The 27,960-nt window shown below is 39.1% G+C and overlaps 1 protein-coding gene across 11 annotated transcripts in view; it reads left to right on the plus strand.

Moving 5' to 3' along the window:
• Positions 1–27,960, plus strand: part of map7d2 (MAP7 domain containing 2) — an 87,994-nt gene that overhangs the window by 46,861 nt on the left and 13,173 nt on the right. Inside the window, exons 3-12 of one of the 11 annotated variants that reach the window (XM_016992397.2) lie at positions 4,940–5,103; positions 9,730–9,844; positions 10,653–10,748; positions 16,164–16,274; positions 20,079–20,201; positions 20,924–21,072; positions 24,418–24,545; positions 26,130–26,374; positions 26,943–27,069; positions 27,395–27,599. In XM_016992397.2, the coding sequence (XP_016847886.2) occupies positions 4,940–5,103; positions 9,730–9,844; positions 10,653–10,748; positions 16,164–16,274; positions 20,079–20,201; positions 20,924–21,072; positions 24,418–24,545; positions 26,130–26,374; positions 26,943–27,069; positions 27,395–27,599 (1,463 nt within the window). Of the gene's footprint in view, positions 1–4,939; positions 5,104–9,377; positions 9,569–9,729; positions 9,845–10,652; positions 10,749–16,163; positions 16,275–20,078; positions 20,202–20,923; positions 21,073–24,417; positions 24,546–26,129; positions 26,375–26,942; positions 27,070–27,394; positions 27,600–27,960 lie in introns of those variants that run through there. The other 10 variants (XM_016992398.2, XM_016992404.2, XM_016992399.2 and 7 more) reach the window with 10 other exon arrangements.

Raw genomic sequence — 27,960 nt, forward strand, 5'->3', positions numbered from 1 at the left:
CTTCAAAGTTATTGTTGGGAGGTAAGAGTTCCAGACCTCCTGAAGCAACAGTGTCTCGGTTAAGTGATAATGGTGTTCATAGAATCTAAAGACTTGGAAGGAACCATATGGGACCTCTAATTCAACCTCCAACCTTCTACACAACTAAATAATTCCTGTAAGATGGCTATTCAATCTTTGCTTAAAGACCCTCAAAAGTGGAGAGTTTCTTCAAGGCAGTCCATTCCACTGCTCAAGAGACAATCAGATCCCTTGAAATATAGGAAGAACACAACACCCACCCAGAAGGAAAAGGAATGTGTAGATCTCAATCCATTCCACCTTCCATTTCGGGCTCACAGTTGCATTTTCCAGGCCGCACTGGATAGACTTCTCTACTTGAACACGATCCGAAGAAAGATTTCCTCATGCTTGACAGTTATATCCAGGGTTTTCCATTTTTAATCAATTTTTCCCAGTTAACAAATTAAAAGGGTTAAATCATTTGACAAATTAGTCATTGTCATGGATTTGTCTGCTATTGCTCAAACATCAGAACTTACCTATGCCAGTTTTGAGGCCAAAGAGAGAGATACGTAAACATTTGGACATCTGCATGCCTAGCATGAGAATCTATTGAGAAGAAAAGACTTGGTCTGCAAAAGGAGTGATAATGAGAACTGGTTCAAACTGACTTGGAAGCTGACAAATCATAGAATCATAGAATCATAGAATAGTAGAGTTGGAAGAGACCTCAAGGGCCATCTAGTCCAACCCCCCGCTAAGAAGCAGGAAATCGCATTCAAAGCACCCCCGACAGATGGCCATCCAGCCTCTGCTTAAAAGCCTCCAAAGAAGGAGCCTCCACCACGGCCCGGGGGAGAGAGTTCCACTGCCGAACAGCCCTCACAGTGAGGAAGTTCTTCCTGATGTTCAGGTGGAATCTCCTTTCCTGTAGTTTGAAGCCATTGTACCGTGTCCTAGTCTGCAGGGCAGCAGAAAATAAGCTTGCTCCCTCCTCCCTATGACTTCCCCTCACATATTTGTACATGGCTATCATGTCTCCTCTCAGCCTTCTCTTCTGCAGGCTAAACATGCCCAGCTCTTTAAGCCTCTCCTCATAGGGCTTGTTCTCCAGACCCTTAATCATTTTAGTTGCCCTCCTCTGGACGCTTTCCAGCTTGTCAGCATCTCCCTTCATCTGCGGTGCCCAAAACTGGACACAGTATTCCAGGTGTGGTCTGACCAAGGCAGAATAGAGGGGGAGCATGACTTCCCTGGATCTAGACGTTATTCCCCTATTGATGCAGGCCAAAATCCCATTGGCTTTTTTAGCTGCCGCATCACATTGTAGGCTCATGTTTAACTTGTTGTCCACGAGGACTCCAAGGTCTTTTTCGCACACACTGCTGTCAAGCCAGGCGTCCCCCATTCTGTATCTTTGATTTCCATTTTTTCTGCCGAAGTGAAGTATCTTGCATTTGTCCCTGTTGAACTTCATTTTGTTAGTTTCGGCCCATCTCTCTAGTCTGTCAAGATCGTTTTGAATTCTGCTCCTGTCTTCTGGAGTGTTAGCTATCCCTCCGAGTTTGGTGTCATCTGCAAACTTGATGATCGTGCCTTCTAACCCTTCGTCTAAGTCGTTAATAAAGATGTTGAACAGAACCGGGCCCAGGACGGAGCCCTGCGGCACTCCACTTGTCACTTCTTTCCATGATGAAGACGACGCATTGGTGAGCACCCTTTGGGTTCGTTCGCTTAGCCAATTACAGATCCACCTAACCGTAGTTTTGTCTAGCCCACATTTTACTAGTTTGTTTGCCAGAAGGTCGTGGGGGACTTTGTCGAAGGCCTTACTGAAATCTAGATATGCTACATCCACGGCATTCCCTGTATCGACCCAACTCGTAACTCTATCGAAAAAAGAGATCAGATTAGTCTGGCATGACTTGTTTTTGGTAAATCCGTGTTGACTATTAGCAATGACCGCATTTGTTTCTAAGTGTTTGCAGACCACTTCCTTAATGATCTTTTCCAGAATCTTGCCTGGTATTGATGTGAGGCTGACCGGACGGTAATTGTTTGGGTCGTTCTTTTTTCCCTTCTTGAAGATAGGGACCACATTCGCCCTCCTCCAATCTGCTGGGACTTCTCCTGTTCTCCAAGAACTCTCGAAGATGATTGCCAGTGGTTCTGAAATAACTTCCGCTAGTTCCTTCAATACTCTTGGATGTAGCTGATCTGGCCCTGGGGACTTGAATTCGTTTAGAGTGGCCAGGTGTTCCTGGACAACTTGTTTCCCTATTTGGGGTTGGATTTCCCCCAATCCATCGTCCATTCCATGTTGCTGAGGTTGAAGATGGCTTTCTTTTTGTGAGAAGACCGAGGCAAAGAAGGCATTAAGCAGTTCTGCCTTTTCCCTATCCCCTGTCACCATCACCCCATCTACTCCTTGCAGTGGCCCTATCGCCTCCTTTTTCTTCCTTTTTCTACCAACATAAGCAAAAAAACCTTTTTTGTTGTTTTTTATGTCCCTGGCAAGCCTGAGCTCATTTTGCGCTTTAGCCTTGCGAACCTTTTCCCTACAGGAGTTGGCTATACGTTTGAATTCTTCTTTGGTGATTTCTCCCCTTTTCCACTTCTTGTGCATGTCACTTTTGAGCTTTAGCTCAGTTAGAAGTTCTTTGGACATCCATTCTGGCTTCTTTGCACTTGTCTTATTTTTCTTCTTTGTTGGCACTGTTTGCATTTGCGCCTTGAGTATTTCACTTTTGAAAAACTCCCATCCATCCTTAACTCCCTTGTTTTTTAATATCGGCGTCCATGGAATGCCGCTCAGTAATTCCTTCATTTTTTGGAAGTCAGCTCTCTTAAAGTCCAGAATGCATGTTTGACTTGTCTTAGTTTCAGCATTCCTTTGTATTGCAAACTGCAGGAGCACATGGTCACTTGCCCCTAAGGATCCAACCACTTCAACTGTATTGATCAGGTCTTCCACATTTGTTAAGATTAGATCAAGAGTTGCTGATCCCCTTGTTGCCTCTTCTACCTTCTGGACCATAAAATTATCTGCAAGGCAAGTGAGGAATTTGTTGGACTTTGTACTCTTGGCTGAGTTTGTTTTCCAGCAGATATCGGGATAATTGAAATCGCCCATGACTACTATATCTCTTCTTTGTGCCTGTTTGGTCAGCTGTTGACAGAAGGCTTCATCAAGTCCTTCATCCTGACTCGGAGGTCTGTAGTAGACACCCACGACAAGATCTTTTTGAGTCCCGGTTCCCTTGATTCTTATCCAGATGCTTTCAAGCTGGTTTCCCGGATTACAGTCTTGCATTTCTTCTGCAACGTAACTGTTTTTGACATATAAAGCTACTCCCCCTCCTCTCCCCTTTGTTCTATTTATGTGAAAGAGGTTATAGCCCTCAATGGTTAAATTCCAGTGATGGGAGTCATCCCACCAGGTTTCAGTGATGCCTATGACATCGTATGTGTGGTGCTGTGCTAGGAGTTGGAGTTCGTCTTGCTTATTTCCCATGCTCTGAGCATTAGTGTAAAGACATGTAAGCCCCTGTGACCTCCCCTCGAACTGTTTATTTGAGATTATTGTGCTCTCTGTACTTGGTCCTTGCTGTGTTTGTGCAGCCCTCCGTTTAGCCTTACGGCGGTTCCCTGTGGTCGTGGGTAATATAGTGTTCGCCAGGCTGTTGTTCCCCTCCCCCAGTGGATTTAGTTTAAAGTGCGCCTGATGAGGTTTGTGAGTCTGTGTGCAAAAAGATGTTTTCCTACTTGTGTGAGATGCACCCCATCGCTTGCCAGTAGTCCATCCTCTTGGAAGAGTAGACCATGGTCAAGGAAGCCAAAATGCTCCTCTTGACACCATTTTCTGAGCCAGTTATTGACCTGTACTATTTTTCCGGCCCTTGTAGAGCCATGTCCTATAACGGGGAGGAGGGATGAAAAGATCACATGTACATTATACAGTTTTAGCTTTGTTCCCAGAGCTCGAAAATCATTTGTGATCTTTTGAAAAGTATGCCTAGCGGTGTCATTGGTACCTACATGAATCAACATAAGGTGGGGAGGGTGATGGGGCTTTAGGAGCCTGCTGAGCCTCTGAGTGATATGGTGTATTTTTGCCCCCGGGAGGCAGCATGTTTCTCGAGCCATCCCATCCGGTCTGGAAATGATGGCTTCCGTTCCTCTAAGGAGGGAGTCACCTACTACCAAGACCTGTTTCCTTTGAGGTGGTGAACTCAAAAAGCGAGGGTTCAAGAGGCAGAAAAATCAGGGTCTTTGTGCCTGTTCCTTATTAGCAATTTTGCTGAACTGTAGTAATCAGGCATTAAAGTTGTTATTTCCAAGAAATCTTTATGAGTGACTTCAGTTGCCAGAGGGGTTCTGCAGTCCCTCACAGTCATTGGTGCTTACATGTGTATGGCATATATATATGCATTGCAATTGGGTCTATATATTATTTGTTTTCAAAAAGGTTTCATGCAAGTGGGTCAAAGTCTTTTCATTTTCCTTTAATATTTGACAATTTAGTAAAGTGTGTGTTTAATTCTAACATAAATGCTTATTTGCAGAAGTGAGACCTGCAGCAAAATGTTCTTCATGTTTTTCCATTCTGTTCACTCTCACTGATTTTCTATATTTTCCTGTTTGCAGACAGCATTCTGTGGCCTCTGATCATCTTTGGCCTCTGTTCAGTCATCTTGATAATTTCCTCTATCATCAGTTTACCCCCTTCTGCTAGAGTATGATAAATATAAAATTCACTCCTTTTCCCACCCTACAAACTCTGTCAAACCATGGAATCCCCCCCCCCATCTTTCTGACATCTTCCGCTTATGTGTGGGTAGTACCATTTGGACTACAATAAGGGCTGGTGTTTGAAGAATTGAGGTCACTATTAGCATATAAGATGTTAAAAGTCTTTTTTTAATTTTAATGTAAGCTGCTAGGGAACAGCAAATCTTAGAAAAAGAAAGGAGAGCAAAGCTTCAATACGAAAAGCAAATAGAGGAACGATGGAAGAAGCTGGAAGAACAGAGACAGAGGGAAGAGCAAAAAAGAGCAGCTGTTGAAGAAAAAAGAAGACAAAGGCTCAGAGAAGAAGAGGTAGGCAGTACATTTTTAACATGCTGTTCTATGATGGTGACCCAAAAAATGAGGTTGGGTTCCTGGAGTGTGTGGAGAATATGTTGTACATTCCCCATACTCCTGAGTTGTTGGAATTTTTAGTGTGACTCTATTCATGTTTTGATTTCTTTTAAAGAAGATTTAATATGATTTATTTCCTAATACTAAAGGGAAACATTTAGCAACACAAAACATGCATTTGTACTAGTAGGTAGGTAAAGGTTTTCCCGACATTAAGTCCAGTCGTGTTCAACTCTGGGGGTTGGGGTTCATCTCCATTTCTAAGCTGAAGAGCCAGTGTTGTCCGTAGACACTTCAAGGTCATGTGGCCGGCATGACTGCATGGAGTGCTGTTACCTTCCCGCCAGAGTGGTACCTATTGATCTACACACATTTGCATGTTTTCAAACTGCTAGATTGGCAGAAGCTCGGACTAACAGCGAGAGCTTAATCTGCTCCCCGGATTCACACTGCCGACCTTTCGGTCAGCAAGTTCAGCAGTTCACCGGTTTAATCTGCTGCACCATTGGGAGCTCCATTTAGGCAGCAATTCTATTGCCCACATCATATTACCAGACACAGATGTTTTGACACATAAAGATGTTTCCATCCATTCGCTTTCATGTCCTTTTCTTTGTTTTAGAAAGACCGCTATTTATTTGTTCTTCAGTTACCCTACACTCACACCTTATTTAAAATCCTTAAATTGATGGAGCTTTAAGAACCCCCCACCACCACCACCACCAGCAGCAGCAGCTCAAAAATTAATACTGCATAGCCTTCATTTAGCTTTTGCTGAGAAAAAGCTCTAGCAACATATTGATATATTAACATGCAGTTTGACTGACAGAAGAATGACGGCCAATGGCTATAGCATTATAGTACAAAATGCGTAGCAATTTTTAATATGCTTCCTATCTGAAAGCTTCACACATTCAATTTATGTTCTGGGGTCCTCTGATGTCACACAGGAGAGGTGATTATGGCCCAGGATCAAAGAAACATGTTGTTTTTTGCTTCTTCCAGTCCTCTGATGAGCCATAGTGATGCAAGTGTTAGAGCCTCGGAATGATATTTCAGATTTGCCAGTCACTGAGATAGCTTTTTTTTAGTCACTGCAGAAGATAATGGAAAAAGGTTAAGAAAAGAAACAGTTGTTATACAGAAGTCTGTATAATAACTAGGTTCAGTTTTGACTACAAGTATCAAGAATATTTTATAAACAGGTTTTTTAGTTACCTGGGGCTTGAACCACAGAAATGCTATGAAACAATATGAAATAGTTTGATAGCACAGTTTGTACTACATGCTTCAGGCAGAATCAAGGATATTTATCAGTTGTTGGACTTCAGCTCCCATTATCTTGTATCACTGCCTATAATCAAAACGAGTTAGAGTCCAAAACCATGAACGACTTCTTCTTCTTCTTCTTCTTCTTCTTCTTCTTCTTCTTCTTCTTCTTCTTCTTATTATTATTATTATTATTATTATTTGTGTCCCGCTTTTCTCCCTAAACGGGACCCAAAGTGGCTCACAACCTTTTAAAAAAATACAAGTCAATCATACATATACTAATAACCTGTAAAATCAACTTTATAAAAAGACATAAATAAACATTTTAAAAATCATTTAACAAATACAGTTGTTGTGTGAAACACATCAGTACAGATGGTAACTTCACATGACTCACTAAAACTAGCCTTCCTGTCATTCTAAATTAAGTATGTTCATTAAAAGCTTGCGTGAACAGGAAGATCTTTAGCGAAGAAGAAGAAGAAGAAGAAGAAGAAGAAGAAGAAGAAGTAGTAGTAGTAGTAGTTGTTGTTGTTTATTTATATCCCGCCTCCATCTCCCCCAAAGGGGACTCAGGGCGGCTTACAGCAAAATCAAATACAAAGCAATGATAAAATATGAAACATCGAAGAACAATAACAAAACCAATAACAAAATATACACAATAACCGGAAAAAAACCAAAAACACAACGCGGTATAAAAACATTGAGTTAAAAACAATGAGGTTGCAATAGTGGATAAGCAAGGTGCACATTATGAATAACAAATTCGTAAATAGATAAAGTGCAATAGATTCATTTAAGGTCACATTAGGTAGGGAGGAGCCCTGAATTAATATCAAATAATCAGGAAAAGAGCGACCAGTACAAAAGGTCGAGGAGCATAATTGTAATTATGATGGGGATGGGTGATCTTAACCAAAGGCCCTACTATGCAACTAGGAAGGAATGAGAGCTATCATTTTTCAAAAGGTTCACCATCCCTCTGGCACCAAGTTTGCCTAGTTGATTTTCCTAGGATGATGGAAGCTGTTGTGCAACACATTAAGGAAGCCGCATATACTATGATAATGCTTTTAATCATTTTTACTTAGGAACACTGGCTACCACACATCTGGAGCCCCCCGTGACACAGTGGATTAAACCCTTGTGTGGGCAGGACTGATGACTTGAAGGTTGGGTTGCTGACCTGAAGGTTGCTGGTTCAAATCCAACCTGGGGAGAGCGCGAATGAGCTCCCTCTATCAACTCCAGCTCCATGTGGGGACATGAGAGAAACCCCCCCCCCACACACACACACACACACAAGTATGGTAAAAACATCAAAAACATCTGGACGTCCCCTGGGCACTATCCTTGCAGACGGCCAATTCTCTCACACCAGAAGTGACTTGCATGACACAAAAAAGCCCCACACATCTGTTTTTTTTTCCCCTGAGTAGGGGACAATATAGCATGAGCCTTTACGTGCACCAGCCGATGCACAGCTTTCCAGTATAATCATGGAGGACCAGAGGCTACTGTGGAATAAATGAAAAATAATAGGCAGCCATCGCCCAGAATGCAACAAAGCAATCCTCACCTAATTTACAACACACATATAAACATGCATGAAATATAACTTTTAGGGTCTGTCTGTACTACAGTGTTCCCTCACTACTTTGCGGTCCACTTTTTGCGTATTCGTTGTTTCACAGTTTTTCAATAAACTCTAAAAGGCTATTATAAATCATAAAAAATTACAATTTACAGCCTAAGGAAGGGAAGAAGGAGAAGCCAAAGGGAGAGAAAAGGAACCCAAGCTGCAACAGGAGGAGAAGGAGGCGATTTATCAACACACAATTAGTTGATAAAGACTTAAAATAGTGTATAACTACTAAAATAATGTATAAATATTAAAATAAATATAATGCCCCTACTTCGTGGATTTTCACTTATTGTGAGTGGTCCTGGAACCTAACTCCCGCGATAAGTGAGGGAACACTGTACAGGATTCTATGACCCAGCCCCAGCAGCATTAGTGGTCATCTGCACTGCCGTGCCTTCAAACAGATGGTACCACACCTTACATTTCTGAGTGTTATGGATCCCATAAGGGCTATTAACATCTTCCTTGCGAGGACATTTGAATCCATTCTTTTTTCACAACTGCATTTTGAGAAAATGTGAATTTATTAATTTTATTACCTTAGTTGAGATAATTTGTCATATTTTTATTCTGAGAATCCCAAATGATTCTCTCTTGTCCCCATAGCAGTACTGTAAGGAATTGCATGCTTCTCTTACAAAGACTCTGACAATATGTGTCTTCATATTTTCATTTTTATATATGATACCCTGGCAGCTCTGGTTATAAAGTGACACATGAATGAAATAAATAAAACGCTCAGAACATGTGAGAGAGCCAGTGGTTTGGTTTTGGACTAGGTCTCTGCAAGCCAGGATTTAAATCCCCACTAAGCTGTGGAAACCCATTGGGTGACCTTGGGCAAGTCACATACTCTCAGCCTCAGAGGAAGGCAATGCCCTCTGAACAAATCTTGCCAGAAAAACTCTTTGATAGGGTCCCTGTAAGTCAGAAACTACTTGAAGACACTAAGAACAACAACAAAAGTCCATTCTAGTGAACAAATGTCCAACAAAGAAATGTCGTTTGGTAATACTGGTCTGGAGAATGTCTGGAGAATGGTAAATGGAAATTAAGAGGAGGTGATATGGGAGCCATATAAATGATGTGCGAGGAGGAAGTTGAAAGAGATGGAGCTTTTTGTTTCCCATGCCTCAATGAAGATAGATTTAGAATAATGAAAACAGCAACTCCAGACAAATATAGGTGGTTGATTTTTCTGTATCAGTAGTGTTTGTTTTTTGTGGTGATTGCCTATATAAAAGTGTGATTTCAGTGCAGTCAGAGGGATTCATTGCAGCAGTTGAGCTTTACGACTGAAGGAGGAAAGCGTAGCTCTGCTGAGATGATAGAGTTAATGCTCCTCATGCATTATTCTTAAACAAATTAAGTCGAGACAGAGGCACAGCAGCAGTCTTGCCAGCAGGAGCAGATGCTTGGAGGTGATGTAACTTGTGTTTCTAACTTCAGCCTCTGTAGTGACCTCAGTAGTTGTCTGCAGACAAAGGATACATATTTTTGGAGGTGAGTTACTGTGGCAATTGCGCACTGCTTTTTGCAGTGCAGGCAACCCACTTGTTTGTGTAAACAGAATTAAAACACAGTTTTATTTGTTTGAGGGTTTTGTAATGAGGTTCTTTAAATCAGACATGTTTTTAATCCCCGCGCTCTCAATGATGGTTTAGGAGCGATTAGGAGCAATGATGCGGAGGTCCATGGAACGAAGTCAGCAGCTGGAGCAAAAACAGAAGAGATGGTCGTGGGGAGGAGCACTGGCTGCAGGCTCCGGAGACAGAGATGGTGAGTGAAACTGCCTGACTGCATTGCAGATTGCAATTGCAAATGCTCAGATTAAAACGAAAGCTGAAAAATCTGTTTTGGTGGTGAGCTGCAAAATCTGTTTTTGGTGAGAGAGAGAGAGAGGAAGGGGGAGAGAAAACCCTTGAAATGCATGGTTAAAAATATGTTGTTATTAAATTTCACAGTCAGATAATCTTCTTGTAAGAGGGCCAGCAGCAAAGTTTGTCTACATAGACAATCTGTTATAAATAAATAGACAAACAAATTAAACACAATTTGAAATAAGCCCTACTGCATTATTATGGCTATCAGCTCTGTATGACTTGGCAGAAGGTAGTCTATTTTTATCCCAGGCACTCCTTAAAATCTCAATGGACATCTCCATGATTGTGCAGTATTTACAGATGGATATGAATTCTACCATTTCTCTAGCTGCTCTCTCTTTGGTTTGATTTCAAAGCAAGTTAACATCAGCCATGTATTAACATTTATTATTTTCCAAAATCATCCAAATGTTTTTAAATTCACCAGCTTCTTCTTGTAGATTTTGTTTAGTTAAAATGTGTTAGGATTTTCTTTAATGATGAGAGCTTTTCCAGTACTCATCCTCCCTATGAAAACCGATGTGTTTGGCACAGTTTTTTTCCAGGGTGGTGCAGAGAAATCCATATCCATCTTGCGAAGGACAAGCTCTTAACACTTCCAGAAACAGACATATTAGAAGTCTTTTTTGCATTGTTTGGGTTTTTAACGCTCTTGATGTAATCTATCACCTCTCTTTGCTCTGATTTTTTCTCCTGTTGTGTAGGTGAATCAGAAAATAGCCTACCCCCTCTAGGTTTAGCTGCCAACACCCTTCTTCCAGACCCTCTGGCCTCAACTGCTGCAACCGATTCCTCCAATGGTATTTGAGAGACTCACTGTGCCATAGTGTTGTCTGTCATCCACCAGTTTTGTCCTTATCAGTAACTGACGTGTTCTCTGTTTTTTTCAGTTTGATCCTTGACAGTGTTCACACTGGAAGTTAAGGGCTCAATTACCCCAAGCACTGTGGCAACCCCTCTTCCACTTAGAGAGGTCTGTCCCAGCCTGGTGCCATTCAGGTGTTTTGGGCTATAAGTAATGTAATTCCTGAACATTGTCCACACTGGCTGGGGTGCTTGGAGTTATAGGCCAAAAGTATCAGGAAGGCACCAGCTTGGGTAACTCTGACTTAGACTGAATGCAACAGTTCCCATGGAAATGAAATAAGTGACTTGGTGAATTGTGCTCATGTACTGCACAGTGTCTTCTTTTTGATTTTGCCATAGTGAACCAATGCATGCTTGATATTCCAAAATCATAGTGATATTCCAAACACCTTCCCCGCTATTGTCAAGTTCATCATCTTTTGTCCAAGTGTGGAACATTCAGATGTGTTGTATTTATTGTGTGTCTTTTAAGCAACTGTGCTGATTAAAATAAGTGTTGGATGGAGTATGAAGGTCAAAACATTTCAGTTATATAATATAAGCATGTAGGAGGAGCATTTTACTTGTACTTGTTATCCAAAGGCAGAAAGAACTAAAGATTAGGAGAACCCTTACTTTAAATTCATCACAGTATTAAACTGTAGAGTTGCTTTGGAGCCAGAGCATTCTGGACTGCAGTGAATTGTTTTAATAGCTTTTCATGGTGTGGGTTACATTGTTGATGGAAACTAGTCTTTCATAGTAAATCGATAAAGACTAGAAACTCTAAAACCTGAATTTGCAGTTTGACATTGGGATTGAGCAGGGATTTGAACCCTGGTCTCTGGTGTCCTAGTCCAGTGTTCAAACCATTAAACCATACTGGCTCTGGATGGTATAGAAGTTCGAGTGTTAGACTAGGACACTGGAAAACCAGGTTTCAAATCCACACTGAACTGTAGAAACCCACTGGATGACCTTGGGCAAAGTCTTTCAACCTTAGAGGGAGGTAAGGAAAAACCCCTTCTGAACAAATTCTACCAAGAAAACCCCGTGATGGGCTAACCTTAGGGCTGCCATAAGTCAGAAATGATTTGAAGACTTGCAACAACAACAAACACAACAGGTAGCTGCTATTTATGTAATTACTAGTATTATAATAATATGATTGTGAGGTACACAACTTGCTGCTACCTTTCTACAATTTTCCATCCCTATATCTAGACTTGGACGACTCTTTGTGACTTATGTGTGCTTGATTTTATATTTAAAAATGTCCTTTTATAAATCAGTACATATGTGTCAGCTCCTGTTTAGTTTGTTACTATTTGCCTTCAAGTCATATCTGACTTATGGAGACCCTATCACAGGGTTTTCTTTGGCAAGATTTGAGGATGGGTTGCCTTTGTCGTCCTCCAAGAGTAATAATGTGACCTTCCCAAGGTCACTCAATGTGTTTCCATGGTTGAGTGGAGATTCAAACTCTTGCCTCCAGAGTCCTAATCCAATGCTCAAAACTCTACACTATAGTAGCTCTTCCTAATATAAAAAATTGGTAAAGGGCTATAGACAGTGTTAAACTAAATATGGCTGTTGCCCAAACAAGAATACATGGCTAGATCACTGCAAAAGATAGAATGCTGGTTGTGCTACATTGCATCTCTGAGGAAGTCTACACATAGCCTTTTCCTACTCAGATATCCCTTTCCAAGGCATGGGCAAACAATGGTGAGGGTAAAATGGGGGCTGAAGCCAAACATATAACTCTTCCTCTATTCTACTCGATATATCTGGAATATATGAAAAAGAATATATTCTTCCCAAAATTCACTCACATCCCAGCATAACTAAGAAGCAGAAGTGTGGGTAAGGCTGTTTTGATGGGATGTCTTTATTAGCTTTGATTGTGCCATGTAGGACCAAGTAAGTGAACTGCCATGTGATGACTAAACCCTGATGCTTGCCCTAAAACCAGCAGAAATGTGTTGAATTTTCCTAGAGTTGCTACAGTTTATTCTAGGAGGAATAACCTCTTATATTCAGATGGCAAGTTTGGGGGCGGTGGGGAGCATGCCAAACACTGGCCTCAGTGGTCTAACTGGTTGCTTACATGTAAACATTCACACCAGATAAAAGGTAGCTAACAGAGTATGTTTATTACATGTAAATAGTCATAATGTCATTCATGCTGTGAATTGGTATGCATGTAAGAAGTATGTGAAGCTAATTATTATAAGCTGTATTCAAATTTTACAGCTTAAATCCAGTTGTTAGTCACAGACTACAGTTGACACCTTCAGTCCATTCTGTACTGTGGTTTTCAGCTATTGTTACCAAAATGAGTTTTGAAATAAACTCACTTTAAATAAACTTTATTTGCCAAGCACCTACCTTATATACTCGAAGATAAGCTGAGTTTTTCAGCTCTCTTTTTGAGCTGAAAAAGCCTCCTTCGGCTTATAATGGGGTAAAGGTCAAGCCGGCAATGGAGCCTGGAGGCCATTGCTTGAAATAGATTATATATTTTTCTCCCTTATCAGTGTGTTTACTTTTCCAAAGCCTCCCTCCCTCTTAACCAAGGGAATGTTTTGAAAAGGTAAAGGGGGGGGGGGGGGAGAGGCCTTGCAAATCAGGAAGAAGAAAATACATATATCCATTAATCTTATAAAAGCATTTTCCCCTGAAATATTTGTTAATCTCTCCTACAGATATATAGGCCTTTCCCTTTGCAAGCCTTTGCATTCTCTGTGTACGTATCTATCTGTATCTATCTATATACATTAATTTATATGATTTCCCCCCTCATATGTTTGCAGGTCTTTGCAAATCCTATACACATATAGATATCTAGAGATTTCCATGTACCTGTATATTTATATCTATATGTATACATTATTTTTATATATGAATGTTCCCCTCACATGTATTGCAAGTCTCTGCAAATCCTACATTGATATAATTATCTATATAAAGAAAGATGTCTAGATAGATATATATGAATATAGATATATAGGACTTGCAAATATAACAGGGTGGAAATTCACACCCAAATATATATATATATATATATATATATATATATATATATATCCAGATATGAATATAGATATAAAGGCCTTGCAAATATTGAAGGGGAAATGCGCGCAAACACACACACACATATATAGAGAGAGATGTCTAGATAGATATAAACATAGATATATGGGGCTTGCAAATATTGCAGGAGAGAGAGTATTTACAAACGTTTCAGGGGGAAATGCAAATGTGAAAATACTATATGCATTGTTTATATAGGCATTGAATATTTGTCTATTACTGTTGGAAGCCAGCCTGAGTCCCCATGGGGACATAAGGCAGGATACAAATGAAGTTTTATTATTGTTATTATTATTACAAAGTTATTGTTGATACCATATTATTTTTGTTGACCCTGCTTTTCCACTTACAGAGCTAGTTTACTGTTTTTCTTTGAAATATGGTAAATATTCAAAAACATTTAACCTACTGATGCCTCAATATAAATTTATTGGTATCTATTTTTATTTTGAAATTTACCAGTAGCTGCTGCATTTCCCACCCTCGGCTTATACTTGAGTCAATAAGTTTTCCCAGTTTTTTGTGGTAAAATTAGGTGCCTCGGCTTATATTCGGGTCGGCTTATACTCGAGTATATACAGTAATGAGATTTCTGCAAAACCACTGATGGGCAGTACAGATCAGTACTCTTTATTGCTAGAATATAAAATCTTAGCAAGAATCCAAATATTTGAGTCAGCCTTGGCATTCAAACAAAATTTGTAATCATTCCTGAGTTAAGCCTGTAGAGCTGGTGGGAAAAATGTGGCCGTCATGATGATGCTGGATTCCAATTCTCATGATTCTAAACAGTACAACCATTGGTAAAAGATGATGATGATGATGATAATGATGACTATGATTATGATAATATTAATTTTATTTCTTACCTGCCCCTTCTCATGGCCTGAGATGATGGGAAATTCAGTCTGGCAACTTCTGGACAGCTACATACTATTCGTAATGTTAGCTGCTGCTGCTGCTGCTGCTATTATTATTACAGTAGAGTCTCACTTATCCAACACTCACTTATCCAACATTCTGGATTATCCAACGCATTTTTGTAGTCAATGTTTTCAATGAATCATGATATTTTGGTGCTAAATTCGTAAATACAGTAATTACTACATAGCCTTAATGTGTAATGAATCCTTTTTCTGTCAAATTTGTTGTATAACATGATGTTTTGGTGCTTAATTTGTAAAATCATAACCTATTTTGATGTTTAGTAGGCTTTTTCTTAATCTCTCCTTATTATCCAACATATTTGCTTATCCAATGTTCTGCCAGTCCGTTTATGTTGAATAAGTGAGACTCTACTGTATTATTATTATTATATTGTATGACACAGCAAACAAGATAGATATGTTGGATTTTGTATCACAAAATCACAAGTCGAATTATTATTATTATTATTATCATCATCATTATTATTTACATGTCTCTCCCAGTGAATTGAAGTTGGGAATAATAAAACAGTACATAGCATCTGTTAAAAGAGCATGTGGGACTATTACATATTAAAATCTATCTGTAAATGCCTTAAAAACCAGAATTTTAATAATACAAATATTTATGTGGGATTTTGGAGGCTCTTGGGTCCTGTACTCCTCTTCTGAGTTTGGGACCTGGCAAGAAGAGGGGGCAAATGGGGCTCCCACTTGCAGTGTGCTTCAGAGGTGCCTAGTACATATATGAAACACACACATAGTCTAACCACATTATCACACCAGGGCTTTAAAGCAAGCAGCCCACATTTCTGCCCCCTGCAGAATTCTGGGAAACATGGTTTGGAGCAGAGCCTTTTGAATTCTCAGCTATAGAGGTCCTCGTCTTCCCAAACTACATTTCCCAGAATTCTGCAGGTGGCAGAAATGTGGGGCTGGAAAACCTTGTAGACCGCTGACGTATTTGCAAATTATGAAGAGTCTTCCGGCATATTGAATAATGGAGCTGAAAAATTGGAAATGGTTTCTTCATCACACTTGCCTGTAAAATTAGCAGTAGTCTTTATTTCCCTTTATTTGGTTTAGTTTTTCCCCCCCTCTCCTTGGTTTTACTATAAAATAACCTTATCTGCCGTATTGTAAAACTGAAATGTTAAAGCGTGTAAGAAGAAATCCTATGTCTTGAATTATAGACTTATCGAATGGGTGGGCAGCTCTGACCACTGGGTTTGTCAGATGTGCTTTATTCTTTTCTCTGGTCCAGTCGCAAGACCCGTGGTAAGAAAGTTAAAGGAGCATTCAGCACTGTGCAATGACTATAAATGTGTTCAATGCATCTCTCTGCAGCATGTGACAAACTTTCAGCCTCTACAATGAATCTTCCAAAGCAAATGGAGTCGCCTATCAATAAGCGCCTCTCCTCCTCCACAGCAACAATAACACATTCCCCTGACAGAGGCAAGTGAATGTGCTTGTTGTCACACCAGAAGTAATCTCTCCTTTTGTGTTTTAAAAATGAATTTCTCTCTCCCCTCCTTTTCCTTCCCCTGTCTCCTGCCACCTTTCCTTTCCCTTTTGTGGTTAGTTAAGCATTCTCTAGAGAAAACCAGAGCAAATGTTACTTTTTTAATATATTAGCGGTATTGAGATATGTTTCTCTTAGAAAATGACAGTGCGGTTTTTAGATGATTAGTTTCAGTGGTGTTTAGGAATACAGTTTGCATCTTAGTGGGACTCTGCCCTTAAAAGGGAAGCCAGGAAGCATCAAAGTGGTGAGTCCATGGTTGCAATCCAGGACCTGCTGGTTCAAGCTGGCTGAGGTAGAAGTTGATGCTGGGGTGTTCCTGTCCTTGAAAGCTAACATAGCCAACAGGCCCAGATTGGGTCCAACTAGCTGGCATAAGGAGAGTTGTGGCAAAACAGCTGGGTTTTGATAATTTTGCCATTTGGTTACCTGAGGTTTTCTACCTCAGACCAAAAAAAAATCTTCATCTATCCCTGGTCTTGAGAGAACAAAGCAGACTTAGAACCCAGCAGATCCAAACCTGGTAGATTGGTAGTTCTCAACCTGTGGGTCCCCAGGTGTTTTGGCCTGCAACTTCCAGAAATCTTAGTCAGTTTACCAGCTGTTAGGATTTCTGGGAGTTGAAGGCCAAAACATCTGGGGACCCACAGGTTGAGAACCACTGTGATAGATCCTCATTCATGGGAAGCCTGCTTAAGGGATCATTACCACCACCTGCCAGTGGGAGAACTACTTGTGGTACTACATCCCCATACCTTGTCATAGGTGAGAGGGTTGTGGTGTAATGGAATGATCATTGCCCCATTCATTTCCACACAATCTTCAGTCCCTTCAGCCAAAACATATTTAGGGCTACTCTGTATTTGTTATGTTTCTATCCCACTTGCTTCCAAAGAGTTCAAGATGACAAACAATCGTATGAAGTAGATCAGAATGCCCACCCATTCTGGTGAGCCCTGAGTAAGCTCCCGCTCATAGCCCCAGCTTCTACCAACCTAGCAGTTCGAAAACATGCAAATGAGAGTAGATCAATAGGTACTGTTTCAGCGGGAAGGTAATGGCACTCCATGCAGTCATGCCGGCCACATGACCTTGGAGACATCTATGGACAACGCCGGCTCTTTGGCTTAGAAATGGAGATGAGCACCGACCCCCAGAGTTGGACATGGCTAGACTTAATGTCAGGGGAAAACCTTTACCTTTATTATATATTAAATCCCAACTGGTTTGATATTTGCTTTCTCAAGCATTGTGTATGTGTGGGGGGAGTGTCTATTTATGTACACCCACACACGTTGTTGTTGTTGTTGTTGTTACCCCAATTTATCTCCCCAAAGGGAGATATATAGATATATAGATACATACACAGGGAAAGATAGCCAACTTTTTAGAGAATTGGGTTATCTTTTTAATAATTTTTCCCCTAGGGATTGAGATGAAAAGCAGTTTTCAACATGATCAAATTAATATTTGCAGCAGTCATTTAATATTAATATATGTTGTTTTCCTAAACACTGTGGTTTTACATAACTGAATTTGCTAAGAAGCAGAATTTAGTGCTTTTTCCCCTCTCAAAGTTTGGCTTTCATGTAGTGGGATAAGTTAGGGGGAGACATTAGAAGGATTGAGTATGATTTTATAAGGAGTGATGGACTGCAGAGACAGGTATCCCTCCACCCACCTACCCCCCACATATATACACGCATACACCATCAGCCAAAGTTGGAATGACCTGCATGCTCCCTGAATCCTCACCAGGTTTGTGGATGTGATTGTATGTACTTAGTACATAATGTATTTTGAATAAATAAATAAAATTACATATCTTAAATAATGTTTTAACAATTCACAAAGTGGTTTACACACACTATAAAATTATAGAAAGAGAGCATGGCCCTCCAAGATGAGACATTAAAGAATTTGAGAGGAATGAAGTTCTAAATAACTGTTGCCTTTTTCTTATTACAATACTGATTTAGAGAGATCCCAACCTGTTTGTCTTATTTTGTTTTTTGCTTATTGATAACATATGTGCCTTTCCCCCAGTGGTAAATGTACATGTTTCTTCTTCCCCCACCATACTTTGATTTCACAACAAGTTTGTAAGATAGGTCAGAGAGGAGAAAATAGGTAGTACAATTGGCCAAAGGTCACCCATTACATTTCATTTTTAGTGGACTTGAACGTGGATTTTCCAAGCCCCGATCCATCACACAAACCACAGTGCAAAGCTGCCTTGCAAATCTGGTGTTAGCACACCAGTTTTGCAGATCCTTGCTTGTACCAGCAAACTGCACATGTATACTGTTATGCAAAGATCTTTTTACACTTATTCTGCTGGATTAGCACTACAGAGAAAGTGTTTTGAACCAAGAAAGAGGGATGTTTTAAAAGTCCCAGAGAGCCTGTTCTAGTAAGAAGGAAGCAAGCAGTGGGAGCAAAAGAGCAAACTCCCAGCATGATCCTCTCCTGTCCATGTTTTTCTGGCAGTACTTTGATGCCCATAATTGTCATATTTGAGGATATATTTGTTAGGCTGTTTTTATATTTTATGTTTTTGGCTGTATTTTATGAACTAACTGAAGAGTTTTGGCTGTTTCACAGTATAGAAATGTAATACGCATATAAATCAGATGAATCCAGACTGTGGCAACAGTAACTCACAGCAGTGGATGATGACAAATATTTAATAAAAGTAAAGTACTCTTCAACAGAGTAGTTCTTTATTTACCTCATTACTTTTGACTGGACTTTTCCCTCTTCTCCTGCCAACTAAATGGAATTTGAGCTCAGAGTTGTGAAAGTATTTTTAAAGCTTCTTTGATGCAAGAATATAGTGCATGGATTTCTGCAGAATTTAAATGAAATAGTTGTCATCATCCACTGTGAACTCCTGGTATAGAATGGCATAGAAATATTGTAATATTTTTATAACTTTATTTTAAAGCAGTAATAAATTAACTTCCATTGAAAGGTGCCTTGGATCCCAGTCTCTTCCCTGATCTTCCACATCTGTTTTCACTGAAATTGGTAGAAGTGATAACTTTCTGATACTGATGATGTAGTCCCATTCCTGATAAATAGCTGCAGAGCCTGCTGTTTCTGTCATTTCCCAGGAAGTCATTGCCACCAACCTTTTCCTTATTGCTTCCTAAGGCCAGAATGCATGTTTGCCCTGGTTGTCTCAGCTCTTGTTTTTAGAAGCTTGTTGAAGGCCGAAAGGACTCCATAGCAGAAAAAATAGTGTAACTTAAGCTCTATTATAAGAATGCTAGTTCTCAAGTGTTTTTCATCCAATTGTTTTGGATTTCTGCATCCTAAAATCCATAATCTCTTGCCATACTGACTGCGGGTTACTTAAAACTGAAGACCAAAAACATTGGCCACTGACATAAGACCAACAGTCAGTCCAGGATTACTGCTTTTATTTCCATGCTCTTGGTAATACCTGAGTTCTACTGTTAGAATATTTATGGAAACTTAGGCTGCCAATTTCTGACAAAGGAGACTACTACCTCAGTGTCTGTTTTCCTAGAGGGAATAAGACATAAAATGGCAAAAAGACTTCCTCCTTGGTTGAAAAATTAAATTTAAGAATCTCATTTACATATTTTCCTATTAGTTATTAATTGTTTATTTTTCCTTTGTTTATTATGTTTTGTCCATTCTTTATATTTATTTTCAAGGTTTAGATGTGGCCATTTTCTTAATGTTTTTCATTTGCTTCCATCCTTCAGCTCATCGCATGCACCTTAGTCCAATGGAAAACTTTATTATTTCACGACTATTGACTCCCACACAAGCTTCTTTAGCCAGAAGCAGAAGTACATTAATGCTTTCTGAGCAATACAATGATCCAGGTAAACTAAAAACTTAAGGGAATGTGTTAGGTACACTGGGGGGAAGATGATGACATACTTCCTTTATAAAAGGGATCAATTCTATGTTATTCTAGTATTAATCCTTCAACCATGGATACACCTAATGTCATTTATTCAGGATTCTCATATGATGACTGTTAATATGGGTATTGAATAATGTAACATTACAGATTGGCCAATAATAAACAAAAGAATATTGTTTTTCAAAATGGCAATGTTTTCAGCCCATATTTTCCAGGAATCTAAAAGTATTTGTTCAGAAAACATGCTACAGCTTTAAGAAGTAGTTTTATTAACAGCTTGTGCTGTTAAAGTAGTTAAGATTATTTATGCAACTGATAATATTGGTATCCTGTATCATTTGCTGATGGTCATTGCCTATGCTATGATTTTAGACATGTTTCCTAATCCTTTGATTAAAAATTTACATGAAACAGCAGTATTTCTCAGAACAAGATTTTAAACTTCTGTTATGATTAATCTCTAAATCTTGTGAAAACAAAATGCATTAATTTAGTGAGGTATAAAGGCAAATATGTGATGGTTGAATAAAAAAAAGAGAAAACATGATTATCTAGTGTGTTTGACTGGCTTTTGTGTCAGAATGTTTCTAATAAGTTTGTGCTGTTTCCCTCCTCCTTTTCCTCACTTCTTTTGTCTCCGTTCCCTATTGCTCTTGCTATTGTACTATAACTCTTTAGTATTCCATATCTGTCCTCGTGTAGCACCAGCTAGCCCTCTTAGATCTCCTTACAAGCCTTCCCCCACTCGAAGTATGGAGAGAAAGAAGGCAACTTCTCCTTCCACACCAGATGCTGTGAAGGGAGCAAGTGCAGCTGAAGTCTCCCAGGTGGGTTTAAAAGTTGATTGGAGCAAAACTGAAGCTCTGTTTTTAAAATATTTGTTATTGATTATATTCTGTTTCCTCTACCTCATGCTCTTTTCCTCCTCTACACCCCTCTCAACCTTGTTACTTCTATTCTTTGAGTCACAATTTTTTCTAAGCATCTAATCTCACACAGAGACATTTTGGGAGGAAGCTGCAGTATTTAGGTAATTTGTATTTCCATCGTAATTGTGGTCTCCAAAAAGCATCAAGTTGTTTTGTTAGGTTTCTGATTACTAGTTTACATAGATCTGCCTGTTCCTTTATAAGTTGCATAGCTCTCCTAGGTTCTAACGGTGGTTTATTTTAAAGTGCTATGATATGTATTTTCTTCCATGGACTTTAATGAAAAGTAGAGCTGAATAATTACATTACTGCCAGTGATTCAGTCTTCAAAGTGACTTGTTTGGCTGGAATTGTCTTTACTCAGCATAAAGAGGCTGATACCATGTGCAAAGTTCTGCTTCATATCTTTTATATCATGTGAAATGAAAATAAGTTTGTCAGTTTGTCAAAAGAGTATATTACAAAAGACGAAGTCTTTTGTCCATTTTGTTATGGATCAGGAGGTTTTTTCGTATTTCCACATGAAGCTGGAAACAGAAAAGGAAAAATTCTGTTCTGTGTACTAATCCCAATATATAGAAATAGACTCAAGGAGACTATTATCAATCCATCTACTTATATGGACCCATATATAAGTTGAGATATTTTTTACCAGTGAGTACCTCTTTTTGCCATGACACCGCTTCTGGTTTTTTGGAATGCCTTTACATAGAAATGCCAGTGGTGGCATCTCTGGTGCTTTCCTACCACAGTAGAGAGAGTGCCGGGAGTTGGTGCTTCTTTTAGTCTTTAGGCTCCTTCTCTTCTGAGCTGCTCAGAGCAGGGAGGGATTGGTTCCTTGAAAGTAAACAAGCGGAAGATCATCCCCCTCCCCAACGTTCCCTTCAAATATTTGAAAGAGTGGGACTCCCTTTGTTTACTTAAAAGTGTTACAAGGAAATAAGTTTAAATAATCTGAAAGTCAATGTGATTTTTACCCTCCTTCTCAGGTCTCCTTAAACACCCATACCTTGAAGCTGTAGTTGTAATATTCAAGGCATTTTGCCACAAGGAGAACAGCAATTCAACCAGGTAGCCCTTCTAGTAAGGATATAGTACTGAAGGCTCAAAATCCCACAAACATCTTCTGTCCCCTCCCTGGTAGTCAAAGTACAAGAATAACAACCTAAATATAAGAATAACAAACATTTTGCTACCCTTTCAAGACAGCCCAAGTCTTGTACATGAGGTGACTTCTTTGCTGTGCCTAATGACAGGACAGCCCTGCATGAGGTATGTTTTTTGGAGCTTCTTGGAAACAAGCAGGCTGAGTGAAGACGTAATGACTAAATGAGCTCTGAGTAAGAATACATTGGACTGTTTGCGGCATAATATACAGACATTACTGTTCTTGAAGCTCCAAAATAAGCATCGGAAGCATTAACTTCACTCTGTGGTCATGTCTTCAAAGTTTTTGTTTGTTTCTATTTTCCTGGAGTCACAAGCCTGAGTTTAAGGAAATGCCTTGGCTTGCTTTACTAGGCAGTGCATGTGTTACATGCTCCCAGTTTCCATATTACACAGGTACAAGCAGGAACTATCTAGCAGACAGACTCCAGCTGAAAGTGAGAAATAAGATGAGTGTGTGGCATGGATGTCAACAGAAGGGCGATTTATGCACATGATGTGGGAATGCAAACAGATACAATACTTCTGGCAGACTATACAAAATGTGTCAAACCAAATATTAGGAACTGATTGGGTTATAACAAAAGAAATGGCGGTCTTAGTACAAAGAGAGGGAATGGGAAATTACAGAGAAATAAAGGAAGCAATAATTGAGTGTACACAAGCGGTGATAGTATTGGGATGGAAAGATAAATCAAAGTGGACAGTAAATAAATGGTATCAGTATATGGTAGACCAAATGGAATTTGAAATTATGGATGTAAAATTAAATGATTCAAAAGGTAATGAAAATAGAATTCAAGAAGTTGAAGAAAAATGAAACTGGGTCAAAAATTATATTATGAATAAGTCTAGAGATCAGGCCATAAGAAATAGGATGTAAATGTTATGTAGTATGTAAATCTAGAAGGATTGTCTCAAACAGGATTAATATGTAAAAGAAAATAATCCTCGTGGTGATGGTGGGAATTGTACATGTTGTGTATGTGTATGTCTTAAAATAATTTAAAAAATTAAAAAAGAGTGTGTGTAGAAGTAATTGTTTTCTGCCATCATTGAGAATCATATGACTAGTCCAGATGAATATCAGCCCCCCCCTCCCTCCCAACTCTGTATAAAGTGCTTTAAAAACCAGTAGTTTAAAAACCACTGCACCTGCAACAAAGCCTTAGGAGTTTGATACACGAATTGGGAAAATTGCATTTTCAGAAGCCAACAGCATCCTCGTCTGGGACTTACCGCATTATGTTGTTCCTTTCCCCCCTCTCTTCACGAAGCAACAGAAGATGACAACTCCATGTTATGTCCAGCTGTTATCTTGTGTAATTGCCATTTGACTGCTTTGTGTGATAAATTGCAGAGTCTTCTTGAGATTATAGATTTGTTATTTGGTCGTCTGAATCTGAACTTGCTTGTCATTGAGAAGTAACAATCATATTGTGGCCAAACTCCAAATGAGTATACTTGGTCCTTCCTTAGCAGTAAAATACTTAAATTATCCATTAACCCCCTTGCCGCATTATATTCACTATGATATGTATGAGACGGTATTTGCTTAGGGAAGTATAATGTTGGAAGATATTTAATTGATAATTAAAGGACTTTTAAGATGGTAAGATGGGTCAGGCAGGTGTACTTATATGGATGACTGGATGTCTTGTAACAGCAATGGGCAACATTTTGGGGTGAACAGCACTTGCCTTCCAGAGGACCACATACCCCTGCCATGTCCCTTAAATTGATTTTGTCCCCAAATGTTACTCATCATCTCCAAAGGGCACAGAGATGATTTCACTAGTAATCTTTTATTTCACTTCCTGTTGGATAGAATAGGTCTTGGCATAAAATATTTCATAGTTCGCCAAAAATGTGACAACATTGTCTAGGAGGAACATTTGGGGACAGAGAGACATATAACCCATGGGAATTTTCCATCCCTGATTTGCAATTTATTTTATTTAAATTGTTTTTTTTTTCTACAGCAGCACTGATCGGTTTAGGAATCTCTGTGATAAATGTATTTGTGACTGAAACATTATTTTAAAGCTACCAAAAGACTCTCTCCTTTTTTTCAAGAATGAGAAGAAGAAAAAGGAGAAACGATCCACAACACCTGGCACCTCGTCTGGCTTGGGATCTCCTCTTCGAAGATCCGATTCCCCTGCGGCCATGTCTAAGCGATCAGCTTCACCTGCTACTCCAAAGTAAGAATGTTTTGAAAACATGCAGTGAGTTCCAAGACAATTTAAATATTGCAGAAAATATGATAAATTCACATATTGCTGTTTTTCTTCCTTTCTCTTCTATACATTAGTGTATTTAAATTTTTATTTTCAACATACATAAAACAAATGTAAATCTTATCAATTTGCTACAATGTGACACCTTTCATGTGTGCAGAATCATCTCAGTTTATAAATCATAACTCCAGTGACTTGCAAAATCTGCCCACTTGTTGTGTGAAGTACTGCAACCAACTTGCAATGCAAGCTTCTTAATGATGGTCTTATTTAAAGAGGGCCGGCACATTATAAGTCATTAATTTGGGGAGATTTTGCCTGGTTGCCTTGCCTGGGGCTGTTTTCAGAACATTTCATTGACAATCATTCTTATAGGGTAGACATGTCTATACAGATTGACCATCCCTTATCTGAAATTTGGAATATTCTGAAAGATAGTGCCGTCGTTACTTTCTGATAGTTAAATGTACACAAAATTAGTTTCAATTATCAACAGTTAACAGATATGGTCTTTAAAATGAACTTAAGGCTATGTGTACAAGATATAAATAAATTTAATATTGAAATTTGTTTATCATCTTTAAGAACACTAGTTATGTTTGTATATGCAAATACACATATTCGAAAATCCCCCTCCCCAAAAAATATCAGAAATCTGGAACACCTCTGGTCTCAATTATTTTGAATAAGGTATACTCAACCCATACTTTATAGATTAGAAAAGAAAATATATAAGCAGCATATTAGTTCTCACTACTTCTTGCTTTTTTAAAGATACTTTGGATTAATCTAAAATTAAGGTAAAGAAGAGTGTGTTTTTCCAGAAAGAAAAGATGCTGAAAATAAAGGATGAGCCTGATACCAAGAACTGCTGACTAGAGGGCAAACAGGACAAGAAGAATTCTGTTTCTCTCTGTCTGAAATTAGAGCCAAGTCAGGAAGTGGTACAGATCTTTTGCAAGAGATGGGTGTAAGATCTATACAGTTATTTTACAGGACAAAACCAAAACATTTTGGCTTATGTTCTCATTGAAATAACTGCTTTCTATGATTGCTATGTTTAGGTCTATGTTACTATTCAAACATTATTTAAATGTATTCAACAGTGTCCTTGCCTGAAGACAACAATTATAATTCTGTGACATTTAAGCTTTTATTTATATCCTTGTGTGTGTGACATTTTTTTTCCTCCCTCCTCTGCTCCACTCAAATATTTTAACATCAGGGGAATGTACCAATCAAAATTAATTTTAATTGCCTTAGGACAATGTCTTTTTTTCTGAGCCAGTTCTAAATGAATTGCTATTAATTCCAGTATATACAACCATCTCTCTGGTTTTTTTAAAAAACAAACAAACTCATTTGATGCTGACACATGATCTGTTCGTTCCTGTTCACAATTGTATTTTGGCTGGAGAACAACCTGCATATTTAACCTTCACTTTATGTCATGTTTGTATATTACTGTTTCATTATTTGTTTATTGTAAATACTTCCTAAACGCTCTTGGTATTATAGTAATGAAGTGTTGATTTTTTTCTCTTTAAGGTCTGTCGCAAAGACTTATCCTCAATCTCCAAAAACTATTAAACAGTTTCCTGCTTCTCCTGCAAAACATCGCACCACTTCAAATCTCAACCAAGAAACACCCAAAAAAAGGGCAGACAAACATAAAGATAATCAAAGGGAGAATACTAGTCTGAAGTCCCAAACATCACCTGCTGAAGAATCTGTAAGCCAACCTGTAGCTGAAAAAGTTGTGCCTTCTTCTGGAAAGATAGAAAGCAATGAAGGTGTGTCTGTTTGTTTTGGCTTCTACATTCACTCCTTAAGGCTATACACTTTACATTTGTTGATTCAAATAACTAGTTCTGTTAGTTTATTTCCTGTGGCGAAGAAAAGTGCTAATTGAGAGAGTATCACTATACCTGTCCCTGCCTCCCATCACAGCCTAGAGTTTCCCTCAATAACGCTTCATAAAAACTTCTAGTAGTAGTGCAATATGAAGTATAACACCCTGGGATGGTTTGCTTGGAAAGGCCCATAACAAAAATAAATATGCATGCCAGACAGTTATCAGTTTCTCATCACTGTCTTGTGTTTTTGTGCTCTAGCACCATAATCCAGTAATATAGTATCATGCCCTGAAAATTATATGACTTTTGTAGTTGAAATCTTCATGTGCATTCAAAAAGATATTCTTCTTTCAAAAAATGTAACAAAGGACTATTTCATATAGCTGGAGATCTAAGAAGGAGTTTAGTATTTCATACAGTTTCGATTTTGGAATCTTGATGTTGCTGCTTGATAATCTGTCTATTTACAAATACGTATTCACTCCCACCAATACAATATCCTTAGGGAAAACTGCAGCCGGGACAACAGATGCTGAGGAAGCTACAAGAATTCTAGCAGAGAAAAGACGTCAAGCTCGCCTCCAGAAAGAACAAGAGGAAAAAGAAAGGCAAGAGAGAGAAGAGCGCAAAAGGTATTGACCCCCTTCCCCATTAATAGCAATGTACTCTTAGACAAGCTGGCCATCAGTAACTTCAGCTCAGCTTTTAATTAGGATCACCTTCAGGCAGGTGGATATTAACTGTCCTTGATACCTGTACTTATTCTGAACCATGGTCCATCCTTGACCATGGTCTCCCTGTCCCTTTCTCCATGATTTGGGGGCATAGCTCCCATTTTTCACAAACTTTTTAAAAATACACTGAAAACATGGCATGATCATTTGGTGCCATGCTCAGTGCAATAAAAGTGTAATCTTTTTGCCAGTCTTTTTAAAAAAAGTGCTGTGGCTTTTGAAGGCTAGAGAGAGAAGAGCTGGAAAGAAAGGCAGAAGAAGAGAGGATCCGACTGGAGGAAGAGGCCCGTAAAAGAGAGGAAGAAAGAAAGCGTGAGGAGGAACAGGCTAAGAGAAAAATTGAAGAGGAAGCTAAACGAAGAGCTGAAGAAGAACGTATGCTAAGGGAAAAGCAGGAAAGAGAATTACGAGCTATGATTGAAACACAGGTATGGACTTTTAGAAATTTAAAATGTACACTGGATTAGTATTTTAGATACGCTATTGCTTAAAATAACCATACAACATTATGTACAAAGCAGTAAATCCAAGAATGCTACTATAGTACCTAAGTTTCATCAAATCATAGAGTTGGAAAAGACCTCATGGGCCACCCAGTCCAGCCCCCTACCAAGAAGCAGGAAAATCACATTCAAAGCACCCCCAACAGATGGCCACCCAGCCTCTGTTTAAAAGCCTCCAAAGAAGGAGCCTCCACCGTACTCTGCGGCAGAGAGGTCCCTTCCCTAGAGTGGGGACATCAACATTTTTTACATCAACATGTGAATCTGACTTTTTTGAAATTAGTCC

The sequence above is a fragment of the Anolis carolinensis genome, chromosome 3, assembly GCF_035594765.1.
Source record: "Anolis carolinensis isolate JA03-04 chromosome 3, rAnoCar3.1.pri, whole genome shotgun sequence".
Taxonomy (NCBI): Eukaryota; Metazoa; Chordata; class Lepidosauria; order Squamata; family Dactyloidae; genus Anolis; species Anolis carolinensis.